General features: G+C 40.1%; 1 protein-coding gene across 5 annotated transcripts in view; it reads right to left on the bottom strand.

Annotated features, from left to right (window-relative positions):
• The window catches only part of DLGAP1 (DLG associated protein 1), an 876,465-nt gene that overhangs the window by 241,019 nt on the left and 608,962 nt on the right, over positions 1-26,484 (bottom strand). For all 5 annotated transcript variants that reach the window (XM_082258776.1, XM_082258777.1, XM_082258774.1 and 2 more), the window contains 2 exons: positions 18,203-18,380; positions 13,501-13,741 (listed from right to left, as the gene is read on the bottom strand). In XM_082258776.1, the coding sequence (XP_082114902.1) occupies positions 13,501-13,741; positions 18,203-18,380 (419 nt within the window). The remainder of the gene's footprint in view (positions 1-13,500; positions 13,742-18,202; positions 18,381-26,484) is intronic.

The following is a 26,484-nucleotide window of genomic DNA, read 5'->3' as shown; positions in this document are numbered from 1 at the left end:
ACTTTGTTTACAGGACCTGCTGCATAGAACTACAAAAACGGTGGCAGGCAAATAATCATCTCATGTGTATTCATCTATACTTGTGTGTTCAAGTGGTAAAAAAGGATGAACAAAATTGCCAGCTTCACTTTGTAAAAAAATGCCAAATACTACAGCTTTTATGAATGAAACACAATCTCTGAATAGAGGACGGGTGGATGATTGAAAGGCCCTCCTCTCCATTCATTGATCATTTTACATTCATAGAAGCTGTATGGATGGAGGAGGGGGCAGAAAGGGTGGGCATTGCTGGACACCTTTGATGACAGCCTGTGACAGCTCCTCAATTCTTTTAACCCCTGCTGCTGTAATCTTCTAGTGGGGGTCATCTGAGGATGGAAGATTTCTACTTTCCCTTGTGCTGTTTTCGTATTTGTTTGTTGGTACACATATTTACATCAATGTCATATTTTTAGACTGTTTCATCGCTATGGGGTGTATTTATAAAACAGAAAATGGTGAAAAATGGTGTCGCGCTAATCAACATATAAAAATTAAGCTGACAATAAGGAGCAAACAAGTCCCAAGTGCAAAAAGTCCAATCCACATAAATCCCAGATAGATGAAAGGGTGCAAGCAGGAGAGTCCGCCACCAATCAAGATACCAAGGTACTCTTACCAACTTTAGAGACCCCACAGGGTCAAACACGCTCTGAATGTGGATAAACAGGTAACAAAGGGAAACCAATCACATCGGTTCGTCTCCTCCTAAAACGACCAGATCGGACTCCCAACCGTTCCTTCAGATACTTATGTATGGAGAGCAGCATCACAATCTGTGCTGACACAAGCCATTTGAAAAAGATGTGTACGGAGTAGAAATTGTAGAATGCTTGTTTGGAGGTTCAGCCAAATCATATTGCTGGCCTTAATATGGGCAGTGAGTGAGGAGAAATCTCTGCCAAAGAGAAATAGATGAATGAAAACCTGACAGACGGGCTCTGTTGTGTCCTGTGTACAAAGGAATTTTGGCTCTACTTCCTACATTGGGTTCACCTCAGCCGATCACCAATGAAGTTTAGATGTTGGCTGAACCTCCAAACAAGCATTCTACAATTTCTACTCCGTACACATCTTTTTCAAATGGCTTGTGTCAGCACAGATTGTGATGCTGCTCTCCATACATAGGTATCTGAAGGAACGGTTGGGAGTCCGATCTGGTCGTTTTAGGAGGAGACGAACCGATGTGATTGGTTTCCCTTTGTTACCTGTTTATCCACATTCAGAGCGTGTTTGACCCTGTGGGGTCTCTAAAGTTGGTAAGAGTACCTTGGTATCTTGATTGGTGGCGGACTCTCCTGCTTGCACCCTTTCATCTATCTGGGATTTATGTGGATTGGACTTTTTGCACTTGGGACTTGTTTGCTCCTTATTGTCAGCTTAATTTTTATATGTTGATTAGCGCGACACCATTTTTCACCATTTCATTGAAGATAAGGTTTACTGTCTTTTTGTGTCAGCTGCTTTTCTCACTAAGGATTATACCGTTTGCCATATCATTGTTTTATATTTTAAATGAATATATCGCAGCGATCCTACACCATATAAAACAGAAAATGCAGAGCTATTCATCCTGTGAAACTGCATGTACATTTGTTTGGTTTTAATGGGGGCAAATGAATGTATTTTAGGTTATTTTCTACTCAGGTTGAATGTTGTTCTTTCATATAGGATAGAGTGAATCGGGAAAATACTGCATAATGGACACTAGATCAATAACGTTATTTCCTATGGTTATCAGCTCCATTTAATATTTTCTAGTATTTTTGTAACCCATTCTATATTGTGTAAGTGAATAATAGTCGACCTGGAGAGAAAGTAGCCTAATAACATTTGATTTTGCCCCAATTCGCATAGAATGAATGTACATGCATTTTGAAAAGATGAATATTTCTGTGAATTTTTTATAAATACACCTCTACATGTTCATATACACTGTCTATTTTATTTTAGTCCTAAAACGGGGTATTTATGTATCTCAAAATGTGTTGGCTTGTTATTTTGGATTTCTTTGGTTAAATAAATATTTTCAGGCTTCAACAATGGTGAGGACCTTCTGTTTTCCTACACCTCACAGAAGCAGCCATGGGCCATAGTTCCCTCACTCAAATACTATGTAGCTCAATGTAACAAATGACTTCCACATTGTGGACACATAGAAAGTCCAAATATAATAATCCTATATATCATTGGGATTTCCTATGAGCTACAGCAGCCATCTTGGAGATGGGCAAAGATGATTTTAATTCTGGTCCAATTCTTACTGTAGCAACAGGTCACTGAAATGATAATTTTACTTGCTGAGAACTGCAAATAATATTATTTTCAACACAAGTGATGTGTTGCTGTACAGCATGGCATCTCTGTTCACTATCCTAAATTGTGGATTAAACCTGTTGTTTTTTATATTAGCAACAAAGTGAAACATGTGAACACAATTGTTTTACAGCCCAACTCCAGGAAACCAGAAATGAAACCCTTGCAGTGGGTTAATTGAAAGTTCAGGTCTAGGGGATCTGTAAAAGTAGATTTACTTACATGAACCTCCGCTCTTCTGGGCCGCTAGCCTGATCTCAGTACACTCAAACAATCTAAGGCCCCAATGTAATTATAACCAATGCATCCATAGCCCTGCACTAGACATGATGACACTGAGGGACAGTCTACTGCTGGAGCCTGGGGGAGTGCTGCCTGCCGGGGGAGTGGAGGATCAAGTAAGTAGAATTTATTTTATTCTTCCTAGACTAAACAAGCGATTAAAGTAATTGTAAATGATCACCTTGTAAAACAACCCATTCAGTTAAAATAGAAATGAAAGGCAAACATTTTTGTATAGATATAAAAAGAACATTATAAATACATTCTTTTCTCTTTTTTTTTTTAAATTGATCACATTCCCCCTGTTCTCAGCTGCATAAGAGCTGGGGGGAGGAGAAGCAGCAGCAGCAGCACACTGAGCTTTCCAGTGAACAGCTGTGCAGCAGTGGCGTTGAAGGGCAAATCTGATCAGTGATTTCACATAGAGGAAGTTATACAAAGAGAACAGGATACTTTCTCATACAAGTACAAAGTACAGCAGGCACATATCAGGAATATGAAATGTTGGGGTAGCAAACGCTTTGACCTTTGCAGTACATGCACAACGCCACTGCAAGGGATAATTTTCAAGTTTTCCAGGATTGGGTTCTAAAGATGAGTTCCACCCAAATGTGGAAGTTCCACTTTAAGGACTTCTCACCCCCTTACATGCCACATTTGGCATGTCATTTTTTTTTTGGAGGGGGGGGGAGCGGGTACCTAGTTTTGACTGGTACCCACTCCCACTTCCACTTGGGCATCCTAGGTGACTTGAGTGTAAGTTCTTCTCTCCTACTCCCTCCCTGCAATCTTCTGGGACACATCACAGGTCCCAGAAGATTGCCCAGCCATTGAGAAGGCGCAGCGTGACTTGCTTATGCACAGTGCGCACCCGGCTGTGAAGCCGCAAGCTGTCACAGCCGGGTGCCCACACTTGTGATGCCGGCGCCGGAGAGATGCAAGGTAGAGAACTGAGGGTTCGGGCGGCCACATTGCTGGATCCTGGAACAGGTGAATGTGTGTTTATTAATTTTATATATAATAAATACATATTAATTTCATTCACATAATATAATTGTATTTTAATAAACACAAAAACGACTGGAACTTCGGTGGCACTGTGTTTATTTCAGTAATATGGCGATTATTTTATTAACAACACTAAGTGCCGGTTCACACTAGTGCGGCTGTGGCGATCGCATGTAATGTCGGAGCGCACTGCTCCTTCATTACATGCGATCGGCTGTGCGGTGCGAGTTTAGCCATACACTTTGTATGGCTAAATTCGCACCGCACCCGCAGCAAACACACACAGGGACCCTTTTTTGCAGCCGCATCAGGATCGGATCGCACAGCGGTTCACACTTGTGCGATCCGATCCTGTGCGAACTGCAAGATCGCACTGCGATATGCGATCAAACTGGGGGTTTTCATTGACACCCCCAGCGTATCGCATATGGCAGTGTGAACTGCCAGGGGTGCGTTTGCGATGCGGGAACAGGCTGCGAATTCGCAGCCTTCCAGCATTGCATAAGTGTGAACCGGGGCTTAACAGTGGATTTACTAAAGGCAAACAGACTTTGCAAGTTCACTTGCACTCATTTTTCCCAGCTTAGTAAATGTGAATATGGTGAAGCTTTGCAAAGAATACCCAATCAGGTGCAAGAAGAAAAAAAGAAAAAGCATTTTTACTGGCATATGATTGGACGATGCAAATCAGCTGAGCTTTACCCCATACCCTCTGGGGAAAATGAGTGCAACTGCACTTGCAAAGTGCACAGTCTGTTTGCCTTTTGGTAAATCCACCTCTTTATCTTCTTGTTTTTTAATCAACGATAGATCCAAACCTCTACTATATTTGCATTTTTCTACAGCAGTCTTATTAGATCTGTATAAAAACCTTGTCTGTAAAACAGATTTAGACGACCAAGAACACTGCTCACATGTTCCCCGCTATTATATAATGACAAGCTATTCTGAGCAATGGGAGCATCGTTCATACCCTCTCAAAGAATATTCGTGTGCATTCCAAAACAACATCTGTTTTATACTCCACGATGAATGTTTCTGGCATGGCATGTCCTCGCCTTCATCACTTTATGATTAAGAGAATGCAAATGAGGAAATATTCTGATTCAGACACTCATTAATTATGGATAATTCATAAACGTTTTTGCCACTGAAAGGAAGAAAACATTTTCTTAAAGGACATAATAAATACAGAGATAAAACCAAACATGGGAAGGTATACACTGACACGGATTCTACATCTAGACCCGGTTCACACTCATGCGAGTGCCGGGTTCGCATGTAATGTCGGAGCGCACTGCTCCGACATTACATGCGATCAGCTGTGCGGTGCGAGTTTAGCCATACAGTTTGTATGGCTAAATTCGCATCGCACCCGGTGCAAACACGCACAGGAGGCATTTTTGCAGCCGCATCAGGATCGGATCGCACAGCGGTTCACACTTGTGCGATCCCATCCTGTGCGAACTGCACGATCGCACTGCGATATGCGATCAAACTGGGTGTGTCGTTAAGATTACATTGACACCCCCAGCGTATCGCATATGGCAGTGTGAACTGCCGGGGGTGCGTGTGCGATGCGGGAAAAGGCTGCGAATTCGCAGCCTTCCCGCATCGCAATAGTGTGACCCGAGCCTTAGGCCATGTCAGATGCTATTTTTTTTTCTCACCAAGTAAATTATAGAAGAATTATACAGAATTGCTATTTCGCTAAATGTACAGTGATCTACGGCTCAACAACTGAATTAGTGCAGAGTTTCATGTCTGTGGCCAGCTCACCACTGACAATCGCTCTTCATTTATCTCTGCGGCTTAGTTACATATTGCTGAAAGGATCAATTTGTAGCAGAGCACACCAATCTAAAACTGGTTTAAAGTGGTTTTAAAGTCTAAGCATTTTTTACTCTAAAGTGTTACTAAACCCAGGACCCTGCATTCACTATATCTGGTCTCCCACAGTACACAGAACATGGAAATGCAATTATTTTAGTAAATATAAACTGCTAAATACCTTTTCTCATCAGCAGTATATAGCAGCAAGGCCAGAAGAAGGGGAAGGCAGGAGGGACATCTGCCTAGGGCTGTGGGAGCCCTGATCCTCGCCCTAAGGGAAGGGTGCAGTGAGGCATCTTTGCCCCAGGTGCTGGATTACCTTGTCCTGGCACTGTATAGCAGTCTTATGACTTCTATCAGTGTCTGGTTAAGACTTGTAGGAGGAATTTTCTGACTGTCCTATGAGGCTGCATGACCCCTGACCCTCTGTCTGGACAGTGCTGATTGGCCCTGGGCTGATCACATGCACACTCCCCCCACAAAAAAAAAACAACCTCTCTAGCAATACACACCAAACTGAGCATGTGCAGAGTGCCTCCAAGGCTCTGTACTACCAGCAGATGGATTGGGGACAGTAAAAGAAGAGGAGGATCAGAGAAGACAGGATCAAATAGCCTTTTTACACAATGTGGAGGATCTACCCCCTTAGGTTCCACAATGAGTATAACAAGCATGCTTTACTGCAAATACAGACTGATTTTACTGTTGTGGGTTTAGTAACACTTTATTGCGTGCCACTACCTGTCTGCAGTGACTTCTCCCCTCACTTTCCTGTCTCACATGCTTTGCTAAGGCAGTGGGAGCCATTGACTCCTGCGGCTGTCAGTCAAATCCTGGGACAAGGGAGCAGGGGACAAGGCAGAGCCCCGCTGATTCTCCATAGACAGGTTTGCTATGGGGGCACACCATGAAAAGAAGGAGCCAGGAGCGCCAGCTGGAAAACCAAGAAGAGGAGGTTGGAGCCTACTCTGTGCAATTCCCTTACACAGAGCAGGTAAGTATAAAACTATTTGTTATTTATAAAAATAAAACTGGGTTTACAATCACTCTAACTTGTAGATGTGGAAATCACTTACAAGTGACATATCATTAGTAACTCTAGTTATTAAAATGCTAGCCACAAATCACTGTTCATTGCTGGCACTCGCAATAAGTAGAAGAGATTATGAAAATTAATTTATATGTCAACCCAATATTGCTGAGTTTTTAACTTATCCTAACCTGATTGGGTGAAACTCATAATGACCACTGAGACTGTGACTTTTTTAGAAGTGATTTCCAGGGAAAAGTAAAGTGTTACTAAACCCAGGACCCTGCGTTCACTATATCTGGTCTCCCACAGTGCCAGAACATGGAAATGCAATTATTTTAGCAAACAAACTGCTAAATACCATTTTTTCATCAGCAGTATATAGCAGTCTTCTGACTTCTATCAGTGTCTGGTTAAAGCTTGGAGGAGGAGTTTTCATTCTCCTCTGACTGTCCTATAAGGCTGCAGGACCCATGACCCTCTGTCTGGACAGTGCTGACTCATCACATGCACCCTCCTAAGAGAGAAAAAAAAACTCTCTAGCAATACACACCAAACTAAGCATGTGTAGAGTGACCCCAAGGCCCTGTTCTATCAGGAGATGAATTGGGGACAGTGGAAGAAGGGGAGTATCAGAAAAAAGACAGGATCAAACAGCCTTTTTACACAATGTGGAGGATTATTCCCTTAGGTTCCACAGTGAGTATAACAAGCATGCTTCACTGCATATACAGACTAATTTTACTGTTCTGGGTTTAGTAAGACTTTAAATAAAGTCCTCACTGTATGACCATTATAGTGTAGTATCACACGGACTTCTCCTCTAACATCGTCCTTGAAAGGAAACTTTTCTTGGTCTTGCAGTTTGTCGACCAAAGTCTAAACCTATAAGAGCAATGGTGCACACATCATTACCAGCAGTGTTAATTTTGGCAGCAAATTTCAATTTAGTTTTAGTCTTAGTCTTAGGACTAAAATGGCATTTTAGTTTTAGTCCTATTTTAGTCTTCTGCAAGTGTTATCGTTTTAGTCGTATTTAGTCGACTAAAACGCCCTACATTTTAGTCGACTAAAACTCATTTTAGTCATCTATAATCAAATGGGTGTAGTTCAATTGTAATTTGTAATGCATTATTTAAGCATTTCTCTACAATTTCCAAACTCATTATATACTACTGCTGGTCCTGGAGTGAAAAATCGAATATGTTATTATTTATGCTTTGAGCATGCACCAGTGTTAATTTTTGGCAGCAAATTTCGATTTAGTTTTAGTTATAGTCTTTTGACTAAAATGCCATTTTAGTTTTAGTCGTATTTTAGTCTTAAGACTAAAATGCCATTTTAGTTTTAGTCGTATTTTAGTCATCTGAATTGTGTTAGTCGACGAAAACGTTTTAGTCGGTTTTAGTCGACGAAATTAACACTGATTACCAGATTTCACCAGTAGATGGTGATGCAGTTAAGCTTTAAAAAAAAAAACTGCAACTGTGAGGGATGGAGTTCTTTGTTACCACATTGGCTAGTCCATGAGCTAAATTAAATCTATCAAATTTTTGGAATTTCTTCATGGAATGAGAACAGTTTTTTTTACATGCAACTTTTATATTTTAAAGTATAACTTAAGGCAAAAAGTTTTTCTAGTTTTGGACAGAGTAGAGAAGGATTAGAAAACGCATGTCAAGTTTTCTTTGCTGTCTGTTTCCCCATTAGGAAGATTCATCCTCTTATTTGCCCTATTTACCATAATCCCCAAAAGTGAAAGTGAAAGAAAATTTCAAATTTTGGGTTGTCACCAAAATAGTAAGAGGGGAAATCTTCCAATGGGGATGCTAGACCTGGTGACACTGATGACAACCAGGAATTCCTATCTTTGGAGGGATTTCCTCTCACTTCCTGTTTTGAATATTGGACAGGAAGTGAGGGGAAATCTCCCCTAAGGGATACAAATGGCACAAAAAACAGACAGGGGCTATAACCCTCCCTTACTCTATCCAAAATGGAAAAAAGATGTTTGCCTTTAGTTCTACTTTAACCGCTTGCTGACTGCCTCACGTAGGAGTACAGTGGCTCTCCTGCTGTGGATCATGTATTTAGTACATGATCTTGGACTTCCAGGTAGGGGACGCGCATGTGCAACCACCGTGCTGGCTGTGTCATGATTAGTCACAGCACAAGCCTATCAGCAACCAATGTTTAACAGCCGGGACCTGCTGATCGGCGAAGAGGATGACAGGATAGAGCTCTGTCCTGTCAGCGGGGATGCGGCAGTTTTTGTTTGCCTGCAAAGCAGGGAATAAAAAGCGGCACATCCCTTAGTAAGAACACCCCACAGTGATTGCACCAAGCACTGTTAGGCATACAGTATCTCACAAAAGTGAGTACACCCCTCTCATTTTTGTAAATATTTTATTATATCTTTTCATGTGACAACACTGAAGAAATTGCACTTTGCTACAATGTAAATTAGTGAGTGTACAGCTTGTATAACAGTGTAAATTTGCTGTCCCCTCAAATTAACTCAACACACCTAACAACACAACACAACACAAAACACATCAATGTCTAAAACGCTGGCAACAAAAGTGAGTACACCCCTAAGTGAACATTTCCAAATTGGGCCCAAAGTGTCAATATTTTGTGTGGCCACCATTATTTTCCAGCACTGTCTTAACCCTCTTGGGCATGGAGTTCACCAGAGCTTCACAGGTTGCCATTGGAGTCCTCTTCCACTCCTCCATGATGACATCACGGAGCTGGTGGATGTTAAAGACCTTGTGCTCCACCACATTCCGTTTGAGGATGCCCCACAGATGCTCAATAGGGTTTTGGTCTGGAGACATGCTTGGCCAGTCCATCACCTTTACCCTCAGCTTCTTTAGCAAGGCAGTGGTGCTCTTGGAGGTGTGGTTGGGATCATTATGTTGGAATGCTGCCCTGGGTCCCAGTCTTCAAATGGAGAGGATCATGATTTGCTTCAGTATGTCACAGTACATGTTGGCATTCATGGTTCCCTCAATGAACTGTAGCTCCCCAGTGCGGCAGCACTCATGCAGCCCCAGACCATGACACTCCCATCCCCATGCTTGACTGTAGGCAAAACACACTTGTCTTTGTACTCCTCACCTGGTTGCCGCCACACACGCTTGACGCCATCTAAACCAAATAATTTTATCTTGGTCTCATCAGACCACAGGACATGGTTCCAGTAATTCATGTCCTTAGTCTGCTTGTCTTCAGCAAACTGTTTGCTTTCTTGTGCATCATATTTAGAAGAGGCTTCCTTCTGGGACGACAGCCATGCAGACCAATTGGATGCAGTGTGTGGTGTATTGTTTGAGCACTGACAGGCTGACCCCCCAGCCCTTCAACCTCTGCAGCAATGCTGCCAGCACTCATACGTCTATTTCCCAAAGACAACCTCTGGATATGATGCTGAGCACTCCTTTGGTTGATAATGGTAAAGCATGTTCTGAGTGGAACCTGTCCTGTTAAACTGCTGTATGATCTTGCCCGCTGTGCTGCAGCTCAGTTTCACAGTCTTGGCAATCTTCTTATAGCATAGGCCATCTTTCTGTAGAGCAACGATTATTTTTTCAAATCCCCAGAGAGTTCTTTGCCATGAGGTGCCATGTTGAATTTCCAGTGACCAGTATGAGAAAATTAGATAACACCAAATTTAACACACCTGCTTCCCATTCACACCTGAGACCTTGTAACACTAACGAGTCACATGACGCCGGGGATGGAAAATTGTTAAAATTGAGCCCAATTTGGACATTGCCAGCGGTTTAGACATTAATGGCTGTGTGTTGAGTTATTTTAAGGGGACAGCAACTTTACACTGTTATACACGCTGTACACTCACTACTTTACATTGTAGCAAAGTGTCATTTCTTCAGTGTTGTCACGTGAAAAGATATAATAAAATATTTCCAAAAATGTGAGGGGTGTAGTCACTTTTGTGAGATACTGTACATTTAACCCCTTGATTGCCCTAGATGTTGACCCCTTTCTAGCCAGTGTCATTAGTACAGTGATAGTGCATATTTTTAGCACTGATCACTGTATTAGTGTCACTGGTTCCCACAAAGTGTCAAAAATGTCAGATAGTGTCAGATTGCCTGCCATACTATCACAGTCCCACTATAAGACGCTGATCACCGCCATTACTTGTAAAAAAAATAAAAAATTTAAATATATATACATATGTAGTTTTTAGACGCTATAACTTTTATGCAAACCAAATCAATATACACTTACGGGGATTTTTTTTTACCAAAAATATGTGGCAGAATACATATTGGCCTAACTTTATGAAATTAGATTTTTCTAAAACATTTTATTGGAAATGTTTTAAAGCAGAAAATTGTGTTCTTAAGCTCATAGTCAGCATTTTTCTTACTCCAAACACAGTGAGTCAAGTTAATGCCAAGGAGCTCAATTTTGGTCTCATCTGACCACAGCACTTTCTCCCAAACCTTCTCTGAATCATTCAGATGTTCATTGGCATGACTGTACATGTGCCTTCCTTAGGAGGGGGATTTGCCGTGTTTGGAGGAAAATAAATGCTGACTATGACCCTAAGAACACCATCCCTACAGTCAAGCATGGAGGTGGAAACATTATGCTTTGAGGCTGTTTCTCTGATAAAGGTATGGATTGACTATGCTGCATTGAGGGGCCAATGGACGGGGCCATATATTGTAAAATCTGGATGAGAACCTTCTTCTCTCAGAACACTGAAAATGGGTCATGGATGGATCTTCCAGCATAAAAATGACCCAAAACATATCACCAAGGCAACAAAGGAGTGGATCAAGAAGAAGCACATTAAGGTCATGGAGTGGCCTAGCCAGTCTCCAGACCTTAACCCTATGGAAAATTTATGGAGGGAGCTGAAACTTCAACTTGCCAAGCAACAGCCAAGAAACCTTAAGGATTTAGAAAAGATCTGTGAAGATGAGTGGGCCAAAATCCTTCCTGAGATGTGTGCAAACCTGGTCACTAACGATAAGAAACGTCTTACTTCTGTGCTTGTCAACAAGGGTTTCTCCACCAAGTACTAAGTCATGTTTTGCTTGGGGATAAAATACTTATTTTACTCACTGAACTGCAACTCAATTTATTACATTTGTATCATGTGTTTTTTTCTGGAATTTTGGTAGATATTCTGTCTCTATCATTTAAAATACACCTATGATAAAAACGATAGACTCTTCATTTCTTTGTAAGTGGGCAAACTTACAAACTCTGCATGGGATCAAATAATTATTTTCCCCACTGTACGTTACAATAGATTGCATGTTGAATAATTCCTTTTTTGTAAAGAAAAAAGAGTTTTTATTAGATAGGTGGCAGGCTATGTTGTTGATTGTTGCAATCTTTGTTTACATATAAACATATATGGTAGCACATTATAATTCTATGAGAAATTAATAATGGCCGACACAACAGCATGTATAATAACTTCACTTTATCAAACAGAAACTGGCATCAAATAATTCATATTTTACCAGAGTTTTCCATAACACTGCAAAAATGTAAGCTAATAAAATGTATAAAAATGCATACATACAATAGCAAAAACACTAAGAACAGGATCTCCAAGCACACAGCCAATAATTTCAATAGCAACTGAGGTCCAGTAAGAATTTAAAAAATGTGTGTGTGTGTGTGTATATATACTGTGTATATATATATTAATATATATATATATATATATATATATATATATATATATATATATTTAATTCTCATGGAGGTCAGCAGAATCATTTACTAATCCTTTGCATGATGGTATGTTGAGCGAGCAACCAAAAATATCCTCATTAGTATCCACCAGGTATACTAAACTGTCCACAGGTTGTGGCCCAGGTGTGCTAATTCATATGCTTTATAGAAATGAGACACCCTTTTCAAGCATGCCCTTTATCAAGTCAGCTCTGCACTATACATACACACACACACACACACACACACACATTCACACAGTGTGTATTTGCCTAGCCCAACAATGAGACCCTCTGTAAATCACTGACAAAGGTATGAGTTGGCCAGACAAAATATACAGATAACCGCATACATTGAATTACACACCAAGCAGAATCCTTTAGTTCTTCAAAATGATACCTGTTTATATAAAAGGAGAAAGAACACAAAAAATTAAGAACTTGCCCATAGTGATCAGATTCCATGTTTTATTCCAAGAAAGCATTAAAGTTGAAAATTGGCCGGTCACAATTGGCAAGATCTCAACTTCTCCTTTTTTCCATTTTTTTTAACCATTAAGTAGGAGTATATAAAATACAGAAAGAGCAAAGCTTTCATTTATAAAACAAAATACATAAAAAAATCTAAAGACATGTGGACAAATGTTGGACATGCAAACTATTGACAGGAATGGTGCCCTATTGAATAATTTGTACACTTTGTTAACAGCTCCACTTAAAAATGAACTGTTCACATTACAGAAAATTCCCAATAAACCATCTATTGGTATAGAAGAAAGAGAATACTTACTTCTCCTGCCACTAGTGTCCCTAAACACTGCTTCGTAGAAAAGAAGCCCCAGCTTCAATTTCTTCTTAAGTTGACAATCCATAAGTTTCGATCTCATGTGCCCCCCAGTACTCAGTGGTTCCTTCTGTCATCCCCTACATCACTACAGAACAGAGGAATAAGGTGGAGATCAGTGGGAGGAACCAGTGAGTGCAGCAGGGGACACAGGACATTGACACTCACAGCAATCTTGGCCTTAGAAGAAAAATCTGCCAGGGATTTCGCTTTAGCTAAGCCGTGTTCAAAGGCACAGGGAGTGAGGCAAATATTCTCTTTCTTCTTTACAGATGCATAGTTTGATGGAGATTTTCCTTTATGTGACATGGACATTATAAAGAATCAAAGCTGACTTTGATTCTTAATTGAAGCTATGTGATGTTGTTGGTTTTTATCCAGAAAGTGACTTATAGTGAATGAAGTATAATGGTACTAACCAGTGCTGCTCTGGATTGTCCGTACTGTAGTAGTTGTGCGTGGAGGTGATGATGGTCTGAGTATTATACTATCATCGTCTTGAGAACATCCTTTCTCGATTGCTCTAACATAGCTGTGGCTTCTCATTCGAAAGCAACCAGGCATGGGAAGATCCAAAGCCTCTACTGCCTGAGATTCTAGTTCACTAAAAACAGATTCGCAGACAGATTCAAACTGACCATTGACTTCCATTTCACTAACCTGTTAATAAGGAAACACCAACATTAGGTACACATTTAAAAAAAAAACATGCATGTCAGTATTAGGAACTCTGATGATTGGAATAAAATATATTGTGGCATTAATGGTTTCATGTAAAATATACTGTACACTATTTTTCAGACACCAGAAAACAACAACTGTGGTCAACCTCATTCATTCATTCATTTAATGTTCTCAATTTATAATTTAGTAACTAATCAGTGCAACTTGAATGTGTTTATGTATTTTAGGATCAAGTATGTTGTACTGATAACTAGCGGCTGAAACATTCCTGGAAGAACTTTGCTTTGTTGCTATAGTTGCTCTTGTTGGTTGGGCAATCATGTCACTGCTATGTTTAGACATCATACTAAGCTAGTAGACACACCTGATTGACATTTCACTTTTGTACAAGCTCCGTCCTTTGAGTCATGGTATTAGTTTAGTAAAAACTAATGTTTGGATATGCTTTCTGAGAAAGCATGTGGTTTGCCTTATATTCACAGTTACGTTTTAACTGTACATACCAACATGCCAGAGAGAAAAGAGATATGGCTTCACATTTCCTGAACTACAGCCGTGGACAAAAGTTTGGGGAATGACACAAATATTAATTTTCACAAAGTCTGCTGCCTCCGTTTTTATAAAGGCAGATTGCATTTACTCCAGAATGTTATGTAGACATTCTGCATATCAGATGAATTGCAATTAATTACAAAGTCCCTCTTTGCCATGAAAATAAACTTTATCCAATAAAAAACATTTCCACTGCATTTGTGAAGAAGGCTTCATGGCACCCAAGAAAGTCCATCAAGCACCAAGACCATCTCCTACAGTGGAGCTGCAGGATCGGGGCACCACCAGTACAGAGCTTGCTCAGGAATGGTAGCAGGCAGGTGTGAGTGCATTTGCACACACAGTGAGGCAAATACTTTTGAAGGATGGCCTGGTGTCAAGAAGGGCAGCAAAGAAGCCACTTCTCACCAGGAAAAACATCAGAGACAGACTGATATTCTGCAAAAGGTACAGGGATTGGACTGCTGAGGAATTGGGTAAAATTATTTCCTCTGATTCTGAAAAAAACCTTGTCCAGAGAAGAAAAGGTGAGCGCTACCATCAGTCCTGTGTTGTGCCAACGATAAAGCATTCTGAGACCCTTCATGTGGGGGGTTTGCTTCTCAGCCAAGGGAGTGGGCTCACTCACAATTTTTGCATTTTTCAGCATGATGGAGCACCTTGCCATAAGGCAAAGGTGATAACTAAGTGGCTTGGGGAAAGAAATTGTAATTTTAGGCTCCTGGCCAGGAAACTCCCCAGACCCTTTGAGAACATGTGGTCAATCCTCAAGAGGTGGGTGAGCAAAAAACCTCCCACAAATCATGACAAACTGCAAGCATTGATTATGCAAGAATGGGCTGCCATCATTCAGGATGTGGCCCAGAAAATAATTGGCAGCATGACAGGGCAATATGCAGAGGTCTTGAAAAAGAAGGGTCAACACTGCAAACATTGACTCTTTGAAAAAAATGAATGTAATTGTCAATAACAGCCTTTGACACTTATGAAATGCTTGTAATTATACTTCAGTATACCATAGTAACATCTGACAAAAAGATCTAAAAACACTGAAGCACTTGAAACTGTGAAAATTAATATTTGTGTCATTCTCAAAACTTTTGGCCATGGGTGTACAGCAAGTCTTCTGATACTACTGGGAAATGATCCTGGATGGAGGAAGTGAAGAGAGAAGCTCTCAGCCACATGTCCTGTCCATGCTACTAATATCAGATCAGAAGAGACAATTATGAAAGTATTTCAATGTTATAATAATTTAACTGCAGCTGCCCATTGCTTCTTGAGTGTATTGCTGAATCCACATGACAGAGTATATCTGTCCTATTACTGTCTCACATGCACAGTGACAGATGACTAGGACTGCATTCCAGACTGGTTGGGTAATGACTGGAGGGTCTCCTTATCACTGCTGATCTTGTGTTTAGGTCTCCAACACAAAAACAGATGCTGCTTCATTCTCAGGGGCCCCTGCAACATGACTATGATACAACATTCATCTGGAAGTATCTCTATAAACAACTATATTTACCTGGGTATATATGCAGAATTCCACCAGGACTGCTGGGTTTTCACACTTTCGGGTCCCCCTGGGTTACCATTATCAACCTTGACATTCACAGTATATTACTTTACTTCTTGGCTCAGTCAATAATTAGTCCAGGGGTATGTTGTTGTTTTGTGCTTATTTTATAAATTAGGGATGGGAGAAGGGAATAGTCGGATACTCCAGATTAACTATGCACAAAGTTTGGAAGGCATCTATCTGTTGATACAGCCAGGTTGTTCATCCACCTTGCTACTAAGGTGGATTTAGGATTAAGTCTCTTTCCAGATGACTTGATGAACTAAAGATATCTTCAGGACACTCTCCTAGTATCCTCTTTCTTGACCACTGACACCTGTCCACTGACCGTCCTACTACGGGGTGGCCCCCCTCAGGTCAGGCCCCTTAAAACGATCCCCTGTACTCACGATACTGTTTTTCCAGTGTCTCCCCCTCAGTCTCTCTGTGTTCAGCTCCATTTCTCTGGCCCTCAGGACGACCTCCTGATGCCACGTGCCACTGCTACAGAGGAGGAGACAGCTGCCACCCTCCCTCTGGGACTCTGCTCACCAGCCAAAGACCCCGCAGCACATGTGCTGATGGCTTTTATACAGTATCCCAGAATGCACCAAGACAGACGGTCCCTGCCAATCACCAGGACTGTATCAAAGCCTATGTATCCATTGGTCAGGTTTTCTCCCACTGTCCAACATGCCTCCTTTTTGGACCAGTGTGAAACACTGTCTAGACTCAATGAATCACATAATGAGCACACTAAGCAGACCTCACTAACAGATCCTGCTCTCTACTAGACAGAAAGCAATATAGATTTGCCTGCTGCTCCTCTGATAGGCAGACAGAGCAAAAAACCATACTCTCTCACTACCACCTACCTAGGAGGGTGCTACATATGTTAGCCATCTTTTCTTATATAAAGCTTGTATTATTTCTATACTGGGGTGCATCAATATGCTTATGGTTAATGAGGGCTACAATAAATAGAGTAATAAATGTCCAGAAGTGGCCAGAAAAGTAAAATAAAATTTAAAAAAACAGTTATGTAAATGCTGAGGCTTAGTGTTGCCCCCTTATCCGACCAGAAAACAGTTCTATAAATGTTAAGGCTTGGTGTTTCCCCATTGTCCTACCAGAAAACAGTTCTGTAAATGCTAAGGCTTGGTGTTTCCCCATTGTCCTACCAGAAAACAGTTCTGTAAATGCTAAGGCTTGGTGTTTCCCAATTGTCCTACCAGAAAACAGTTCTGTAAATGCTGAGGTTTAGTGCTGCCCCATTGTACTACCAGAAAACAGCTCTGTAAATGCTGATGCTTGGTGTTTCCCCATTGTCCTACCAGAAAACAGTTCTGTAAATGCTGAGGTTTGGTGTTGCCCCATTGACCTACCAGAAAACAGTTCTGTAAATGCTGAGGCTTGGTGTTGCCCCATTGTCCTACCAGAAAACAGTTCTGTAAATGCTAAGGCTTGGTGTTTCCCCATTGTACTACCAGAAAACAGTTCTGTAAATGCTGAGGTTTGGTGTTGCCCCATTGTCCTACCAGAAAACAGTTCTGTAAATGCTGAGGCTTGGTGTTGCCCCATTGTCCTACCAGAAAACAGTTCTGTAAATGTTGAGGCTTGGTGTTGCCCCATTGTACTACCAGAAAACAGTTCTGTAAATGCTGAGGTTTGGTGTTGCCCCATTGTCCTACCAGAAAACAGTTCTGTAAATGCTGAGGCTTGGTGTTGCCCCATTGTCCTACCAGAAAACAGTTCTGTAAATGTTGATGCTTGGTGTTGCCCCATGTTCCTACCAGAAAACAGTTCTGTAAATGCTAAGGCTTGGTGTTGCCCCATTGTCCTACCAGAAAACAGTTCTGTAAATACTGTGGTTTGGTGTTGCTCGTTTGTTCTACCTATAAGTGCCTCTATGGTAAATGAAGTCCTACTTTATATTTATATTGTTTTCGTATTCTAAGTGGAAAACACAGGACACTGTCTGCATGGAGGTTTCATGTTCTCCCTGTTCATAATTGGGTTCCCTTCAGGCACTCAAGTTTCCTGGAAACCCAAAGACATGCTGGCAGATTAATTGGCTCCTTTCTAAATTGGCCCTAGTATGTGTGTGCATGTATGTAAGATGTGGATGTATGTATACACGTGTAAGCTCCCTGATGGTAGGGACTATACAGTGCTGCCTAAATCGTTAGCACTAAACAATTGATTTAATAAATAAATAAATACATCTTAGCTTAACTGACTCAACAAATTGCTCAATTTTCCATTTCATCCGATTATTAAACAACCAATGAGAGCAAGGGAACAAAGGCAATGGAATAACTTACCTGACTGATTGTGCTCATGGCTCTCATATAGCTCTCATTTCTAGAGCGAAATTTTGGAGATGCTAGAAGGCTTGATGGGTCTAGAGTGTCCATGCTCCTGTTGATAGAAACTTCACTCACTGCTCTCAAGTAACTGTGGCTACGGATCTGGAGCTTTGGAGAATGTTCATTTGAAATTCTGTAACAATGATTAAGATATAGATAATAGTCAACACTATGTTGTGTTAAAACACAGGGGCAGATTTATAAGTCAGTGAATGAAACATTTACTGGTCGTGAACTGTATATTAAAACACATTCACCGGGAAGGTTCACCTGCAGTGAATGTTCTGTGAATGTCACCTTCACTAATATGTCCCAACATTGACAATTCAATTATAACGTGTCAATATAAATTCCAAAAAAGATTTTCTTTTTCCAGAGCTGTATTCTTTTTTTTTTTTTTAAGTAAGCATTACTAGAGCTTTAAATAATATCAAAATGCCTTTAAAACAACCAATAATCCCCATTGCACAGGAAAAAGATACTGCATTTATTAAAAAAAAAAAAATGCCCTTGTTTAAATTAAGCACACCGTGTAAAGTGACAAAGAAACCAAGTGTTTCTTTGTGCTATTCCCCTTTTGTCAGTAGTACTATTACTACTAACATAGCACCTCTGAATACCCTTGGATTTACAGCAGATCATATTCTGCATATTCTGCTTGAATGTCAAAAAAGACAGTAAGAACTCATATTATATAATAATGTTTATTAAAAGTAATAAGATCATAAAATTATAACACTCACATGCTGTGATGCCTCTCCTGGCACACGGAACAACTAGCCTGTATACTATTAGGTGCATTGCTCCACCTGCTCACATGGGGTGCTAGTGTGCATTCCTAAGAACAAAAATGACATCACAAGCCTAGTCCAATGTGTTTCACCAGCAGGAGCAGTGTGATTGCTACGACTTTCACTCTCTTATCAGATAAACTCATTAGCTTTTTTGTTACTTTACTGCAACAGCTAAATATGATGCTTGCCAATGTAATAAAATAAACCCTGACAAAAATGCACCTACTAAAACGTATGGATATATATATATATACACGTATATATATAACGTATATATATATATATGTATATGTATATATATATATATATATATATATATATATATATATATATATATAGTACATCCATACATTTTAGTAGGTGCATATATATATGTATATGTATGTATATATATATATATATATATATATATATATATATATATATATGTATATATAATATCTCACAAAAGTGAGTACACCCCTCACATTTTTGTAAATATTTTATTATATCTTTTCATGTGACAACACTGAACAAATTATACTTTGCTACAATGTAAAGTAGTAAGTGTACAGCTTGTATAACAGTGTAAATTTGCTGGCCCCTCAAAATAACTCAATACACAGCCATTAATGTCTAAGCCGCTGGCAACAAAAGTGAGTACACCTCTAAGTCAAAATGTTCAAATTGGGCCCAAAGTGTCAATATTTTGTGTGGCCACCATTATTTTCCAGCACTGCCTTAACCCTCTTGGGCATGAAGTTCACCAGAGCTTCACAGGTTGCCACTGGAGTCCTCTTCCATTCCTCCATGACAAAATCACTGAGCTGGTGGATGTTAGAGACTTTGCGCTCCTCCAACTTCTATTTGAGGATGCCTCACAGATGCTCAATAGGGTTTAGGTCTGGAGACATGCTTGGCCAATCCATTACCTTTACCCTCAGCTTTTTTAGCAAGGCAGTGGTCATCTTGGAGGTGTGTTTGGGATCATTATCATGTTGGAATACTGCCCTGCGGCCCAGTTTCCGAAGGGAGGGGATCATGCTCTGCTTCAGTATGTCACAGTACATGTTGGCATTCATGGTTCCTGCAATGAACTGTAGCTCCTCAGTGCCGGTAGCACTCATGCAGCCCCAGATCATGACACTCCCACCACCATGCTTTGTTGTAGACAAGACACACATGTCTTTGTACTCCTCACCTGGTTGCCGCCACACACGCTTGACACCATCTGAACCAAATAAGTTTATCTTGGTCTCATCAGACCACAGGACATAGTTCCAGTAATTCATGTCCTTAGTTTGCTTGTCTTCAGCAAACTGTTTGCGGGCATTCTTGTACATCATCTTTAGAAGAGGCTTCCTTCTGGGACTTTAGCCATGCAGACCAATTTGATGCAGTATGTGGTGTATGGGCTGAGCACTGACTGACCCCCCACCCCTTCAACCTCTGCAGCAATGCTGGCAGCACTCATGCATCTATTTCCCAAAGACAACCTCTGGATATGACGCTACGCATGTGCACTCAACTCCTTTGGTCGACAATAGTGAGGCAAGTTCTGAGTGGAACCTGTTCTGTTAAACAGCTATATGGTCTTGGTCACCGTGCTGCAGCTCAGTTTTTGGGTCTTGGCAATCTTCTTATAGCCTAGGCCATCTTTATGTAGAGCAGCAATTCTTTTTTTCAGATCCTCAGAGAGTTCTTTGCCATGAGGTGCCATGTTGAACTTCCAGTGACCAGTATGAGAGAGTGATAACACCAAATGTAACACACCTGCTCCCCATTCACACCTGAGACCTTGTAACACTAACGAGTCACATGACACTGGGGAGGGAAAATGGCTATTTGGGTACATTTTGGACATTTTAAGGGGTGTACTCACTTTTGTTGCCATGTGGTTTAGACATTATCCACTTGCCGACCGCTTACCACATATATACTGCGGCAGTGTGGCTCTCCCAGGCAAACCGACGTAGGTACACGTCGGTCGCCTGGTGGCAGCTAGGGGGCGCGCTCCCGCTCCTGATCGTCAGCGGAGAAGCCGATGCAGTGGGTAGGCAGCTCCAATTGCCACCTGACACCCACAATCGAGACTGAGAGAGAAGAACAGTCGGCTGTTGTAAACACAGCCGACGGTCCTTCTCCCTGGGACGATCATAGAGCCCATGTGATCCTGCTATATAGGATCACATGTCTCTATGGTCATTTCAGAAGCAACGCCCCCCACAGTTAGAATCACTCCCCTAGGCTCACATTTAACCACTTGATCACCCACAGAGTTAACCCCTTCCCTGCCAATGGCATTATTACAGTAACAGTGCATATTTTTAGCACTGATTACTGTAGTAATGTCACTGGTACCCCCAAAAGTGTCAAAAATGTCAGTTAGGGGTCCGATCTGTCCTCCGCAATGTCGCAGTCCGCAAAAAAATGCAGATCGCCGCCATTACTAGTAAGAAAAAAAAACAATAAAAATGATATAAATCTTTCCCGTAGTTAGTAGGCGCAATAACTTTTGCGCAAACCTATCAAAATACGCTTATTGTGATTTTTTTTTACCAAAAATATGTAGCAGTAAACAAATTGGCCTAAAATGTTAAAAATGTTTGGGTACAGTGTCGCAACGACCGCACAATTGTCCCTTAAACAACAAGTGCTAAGCATCTCTGGGAACCCCTTCAAGACTGTTGGAAGACCATTTCAGGTGACTATCTCTTGAAGTGTGACTCTACAATTTTCATAGTCATGAAAATAAAGAAAACTCTTTGAATGAGAAGGTGTGCCAAAACTTTTGGTCTGTACTATATGTATATATATATATATATATATATATATATATATATATATATATATATATATATATATATATATATTTTCTTTTTTTTTAGGACTTTTCAATGCTTTTTGACCTAAGTGTTAGATGTTTTTCATTTAATGTTTAATACACTAGAATAGTATTAGTGCATTCTATATGCATAATTCATTATTTTTATATGGATTCGTGTTTTAGCTCCGATGAAGGACGACCATTTTCCCATTGGTTGTGATTTCATTGTCATTGAATTTAATATACATGGACTTTTAAACTGATCCTTTGACACATGAGGGTTGATTTACTAAAACTGGTAAAATTGGGTGCAGCTCTGCATAGAAACCTGTCAGCTTCCAGATTATTTTGTCAAAGCTTAAATGGACAAGCTGAAGTTAGAAGCTGATTGGCTACCATCCACAGCTGCACCAGAGTTTACACACTCTCCAGTTTTAGTAAATTAACCTCATGATTTCTTCTTCATGTTACCTTCACAGGTAGGGTGGGCGCAATTCTGTGTTGTACATGTTGTCCTATAAGCAACTAAGATCCAACAGTCAAGAACCACTATCAACATTCATTTTTAGATAGCCAAGCCTTTAAGTCCAGCATCTCTATAGTATATATTATTTTTCTTGATCTAAAATTTTCCAGCAGTCTTTTTCCATATTTGCACAAAATATATTTTATTTAAAACTCAATGAATAGTTACAATAGAACAACCATGAAAAGGGTCAGCATGAATTGATATCAACTCAGCGCTAATAGGCAGACAAACTGAACCATGAATAATTTTTATACAAGACAAATCATTTTTCTTCCATGAGAGTTAACAAGACATATAACAATATAAAGACATTACATTCTTTTAAGGCTATTTTTCAAGTTATACTTTTAACCCGAAAAAAAAAATGTCACAAAATAATATTTTTCCCATTTGTCACCATAAAGAACATGTTCATTTCTGTGAAACATGGTGCTAAGGAATTGTTGCATTGTACTATTACTGTCTTCCTCGTAATGTGTTAGCTGTTACTCTGGGTAATACAGTGGGAAATGCATGCAATCTACTGGAGAAAACTATATTAGAAAACATCCCCTGCAGGAACTGGTGCCTTTTACAAAACACAATAGCAAAGTTGGACTTTTTCTTCGGAGAACTGAAATGGTCTCATCCACCTTTCTCGCTGGCAAAAAACAAGTCTACCAATGCTGTTTCGATTAAATGAGTGCCTCTAGGCTGACGTTTTGTTATTGTGAAAAATGTATATGCAGGGTTCTTGAGTCTTGGGGGCTACTAGTGTAAAAACAGAAAATAAAAATACAAATTTCATTGATGGATGATTTTAATAACATGCTTTGGGTGGTTGGGAATGCAATAGATTATTGCTGATAGTACTGGGAGTAAATGCATAAAAGATGTGGGCTCCCAGTAAAATATTTATTGTCGGTCATGTACTAATCTGCAAAAATATATTTGTGCTTATAAAAAGTTTACATTTCCATTTTATAGAAAAACAGGCAATACTTCTAAAGATATTTTATACGACAGTCAGTAATAGTGTTATTTTTCTGGATCGGTTCTGCTTTCAGTGTAAAACGGAAGCATCATGATCCAGCAGTTTGGTCGCTGAATCATCCTGATTTTCAGGTTAGGCTTCTAAAGCTCATTCAAACACATGGTTTATCCTGATAAGGTCATATCTTAGTGCAGCAGTACCACCAGATGTATGGTATAGGCAGAACATCCATCCAAACCACTAGACTTGGCAGAACTGGGAGATTTTACTTACAGGTACACTCTAGTCAAACATTAAAATGTTGCCTTTAGACTCACTCAGGAGATACTGCCTGTGGCTGAGTGGCTCTATTTTTATCCCAACATTTATCTTGTGAAGCTGGCTGCCTCATGTGCTAAATCCCACTGGTTGCTAACTTCCTTGTTTATTTTAAATGGCCCTAAATCTGAGAGCTGCGTTCCATCCATGATATTTTTTTTTTGTAGGAGATGGCAAAGCATACAATCCTAAGACAAGAAGCTTCAGTCTTTCAGCCCCAAAAGCTCTATAAAAGCTTGGCAAACATGGCTACAATGGATTACATGTAACTCTGTTGAATGCTAGACTTTCCGAATTGATCACAACTACAATATTTATGCAGTATTTCTTGTACTGGATGAGGAGACTCAAGAGTTCAGCTTGCAATTGTTCATGTCATTTTAACTGATACTCCACTTTTGTGGAAATAAAAATAATATTGCATATAAAATTGCTACACAAGCCATATTATAATTTTATGTTATTAAAAAATATGACCTTTTCGTTTTCAGTCTGCAGTGTTGTAATTTTTGCTGAAATTCAAAAAGCCTCCAAAATGTTAATTTCCTGCTTGTGTGATTGGCTCATTATTTATTTATTTTTTAATCTTTATTTATTACATTGCGCAATAACAGTGCCAAAAGAAAAAAGAAAAAAAGGAAACACAACCATCTCACAGACCTAAATTCCAGGCTTAAAACACAGTGATTATGTTAAACCTAACATCCAAGTAAAATAAATAGACATCAGGGCAACAGCTAACAGAACATTTCACATAAAACTGGCCACTTGTTTAGGCATAATAGTAGAAAAGCAAGGGTAACAACCCAGAGCAGATATCCAAAGAGAAAATGTGACCGCACTCAAAGGTAGATAAACTTGAAGTGTTTATTCCCAATCGTAGAAAATAACAGTGCATCGAACAGACATGGACACTGTTAACGCGTTTCACGACTCTATGGGTCTTATGAGTAAGCGACCCATAGAGTCGTGAAACGCGTTAACCGTGTCCATGTCTGTTCGATGCACCGTTGTTTTCTATGATTGGGAATAAACACTTCAAGTTTATCTACCTTTGAGTGCGGTCACTTTTTCTCTTTGGATATCTGATCACTGGACGGCGGATCCGACCAGCACCTGGGTGCCTCTGCCTCGCCTGAGCGTTTTTTCCTGTGTTGTTTGAATAACAACCCAGAGCATCTGGAACAGGTATCACATTAGGTATATGATATTGTGCCCCCTAAAACTTACCAAAAAAGAAACGAGAGAAAAAAAAGGAGAAAAAGAAAAAAGGGAAGGGAAAAATAAAGGAGGGAAAAAGCACAGGGAGTAAAAGGAACATACAAACCAAGTAGGGAAGAGAGGGATAGGAGGGGCAGAGAAGCTCTGCTCCATCCACACCCATCCCCCTTCCCCCAAGGAAGGCAGCGGGTAGTCACGACACAACTGCATACGTTAGGTTTCTATTGAACTATATTCAGCTATGCAGAGAAAAAATTGGTATATTGAGACATGCAAGTAAAGGCTGTCCATGGCAGCCAGGTATCTCTAAACTGATCCTCCCTCCCATGGAGAGGCGTTGTCAGGTTTTGTATTATCCTAATTGTATCTATCCTGGACAGTTTTTTTTAAGGTTGGCATGGTAGTACGTTTCCATAAGTTGGGGATACAAGCCTGGGCAGCATTCAACAAATGCACTATCAAGGACTTTTTGTAACGGCCTAGGGGCACCAAATGTACATATAGAAGATATCCCAAGGGGTCCATGCCAATATAAACAGATGTCAATTGTTTGATCACGCTCCCCACCTCTGTCCAGAACTACGTAAGTAAAGGGCACGGCTCACTATTTTAACAGAAGTCTTTACTAAGATACAAGTCAGATTTTTAAACATTCTTTGCAACAAAAATTCAATTTTTTTAATAAGGGTTTCTTATAAAGCAGGGACGTGCAGTCAGGAGAGGCAACATAAAAATAAAAAAAAAATGATCGAGCTTTGAGGGTCATAGTTTGGCGAATTGGGAGGTAGGTAGTCGAAGTCCTACCCCACCATTAGCCACAATTTGGAGATTCTAGCACTTATGGTTCCATGGTTCTGGAGATACGGGGCTCCTTGCACAGCCTGTCAGAAGCTACATACAGCGCAGCCAGTTTAAATACAAGCTGACACACACTGTTTGCAGCAGACTGAGAGGATGAGCTCACAGTGCCTCTGACTTCTTGTCAGAGGCACTGAGTTCAATGGACAGCTTGGAGCCTTGGACCAATGGTAAAGCACCATTGGTCCAAGCTGTCCAATAAAAATGCTGCAGTGGAGGCTCTCCTCTCACTGCAGTGTCATAGAAGGTGGCGTGTGTATAAAATACACATGTTCCTTTCCAGCCCAGCCCTCTTAACTACAAGAGAAAAAACATGGGTTTATGGGTATAAGGTTTACCCATAATCCCAAGTTTTTATCACACATTAAAGAGCTACTGCTGAAAAGGTATTTTTTACTTAAGCAAAATAATAAATTATTATGCTATATGTTATAACATAATAATTTATTATTGATCAATTTACTGTGAAAATACTGGTTTGAAGTTATAACTTCAAACTTCAGTAATTTGTCTGTAAAGCCACCTGCTTGAGTACAGTTTTTTAAAAATAATATATAATAATTATTTGTAACATACTTATCTATGGTAATTACCCACTTGCCACCCAGGCCTGTTCAGACACTTCTCTCCTACAAGTAAAAATCATCATTATTTTTCTAGAAAATTAATCAGAACCCCCAAACATTATATATATTTTTTAGTTGGACTGTTTCACTGTTTTGCCTTTTGTTTTAAGTT

This window comes from Pelophylax lessonae (assembly GCF_965119305.1).
Source record: "Pelophylax lessonae genome assembly, chromosome: 5".
NCBI lineage: Eukaryota > Metazoa > Chordata > Amphibia > Anura > Ranidae > Pelophylax > Pelophylax lessonae.
The sequence above is the reverse complement of the archived record's forward strand: the minus strand, read 5'-3'. Positions and strand labels throughout refer to the sequence as shown.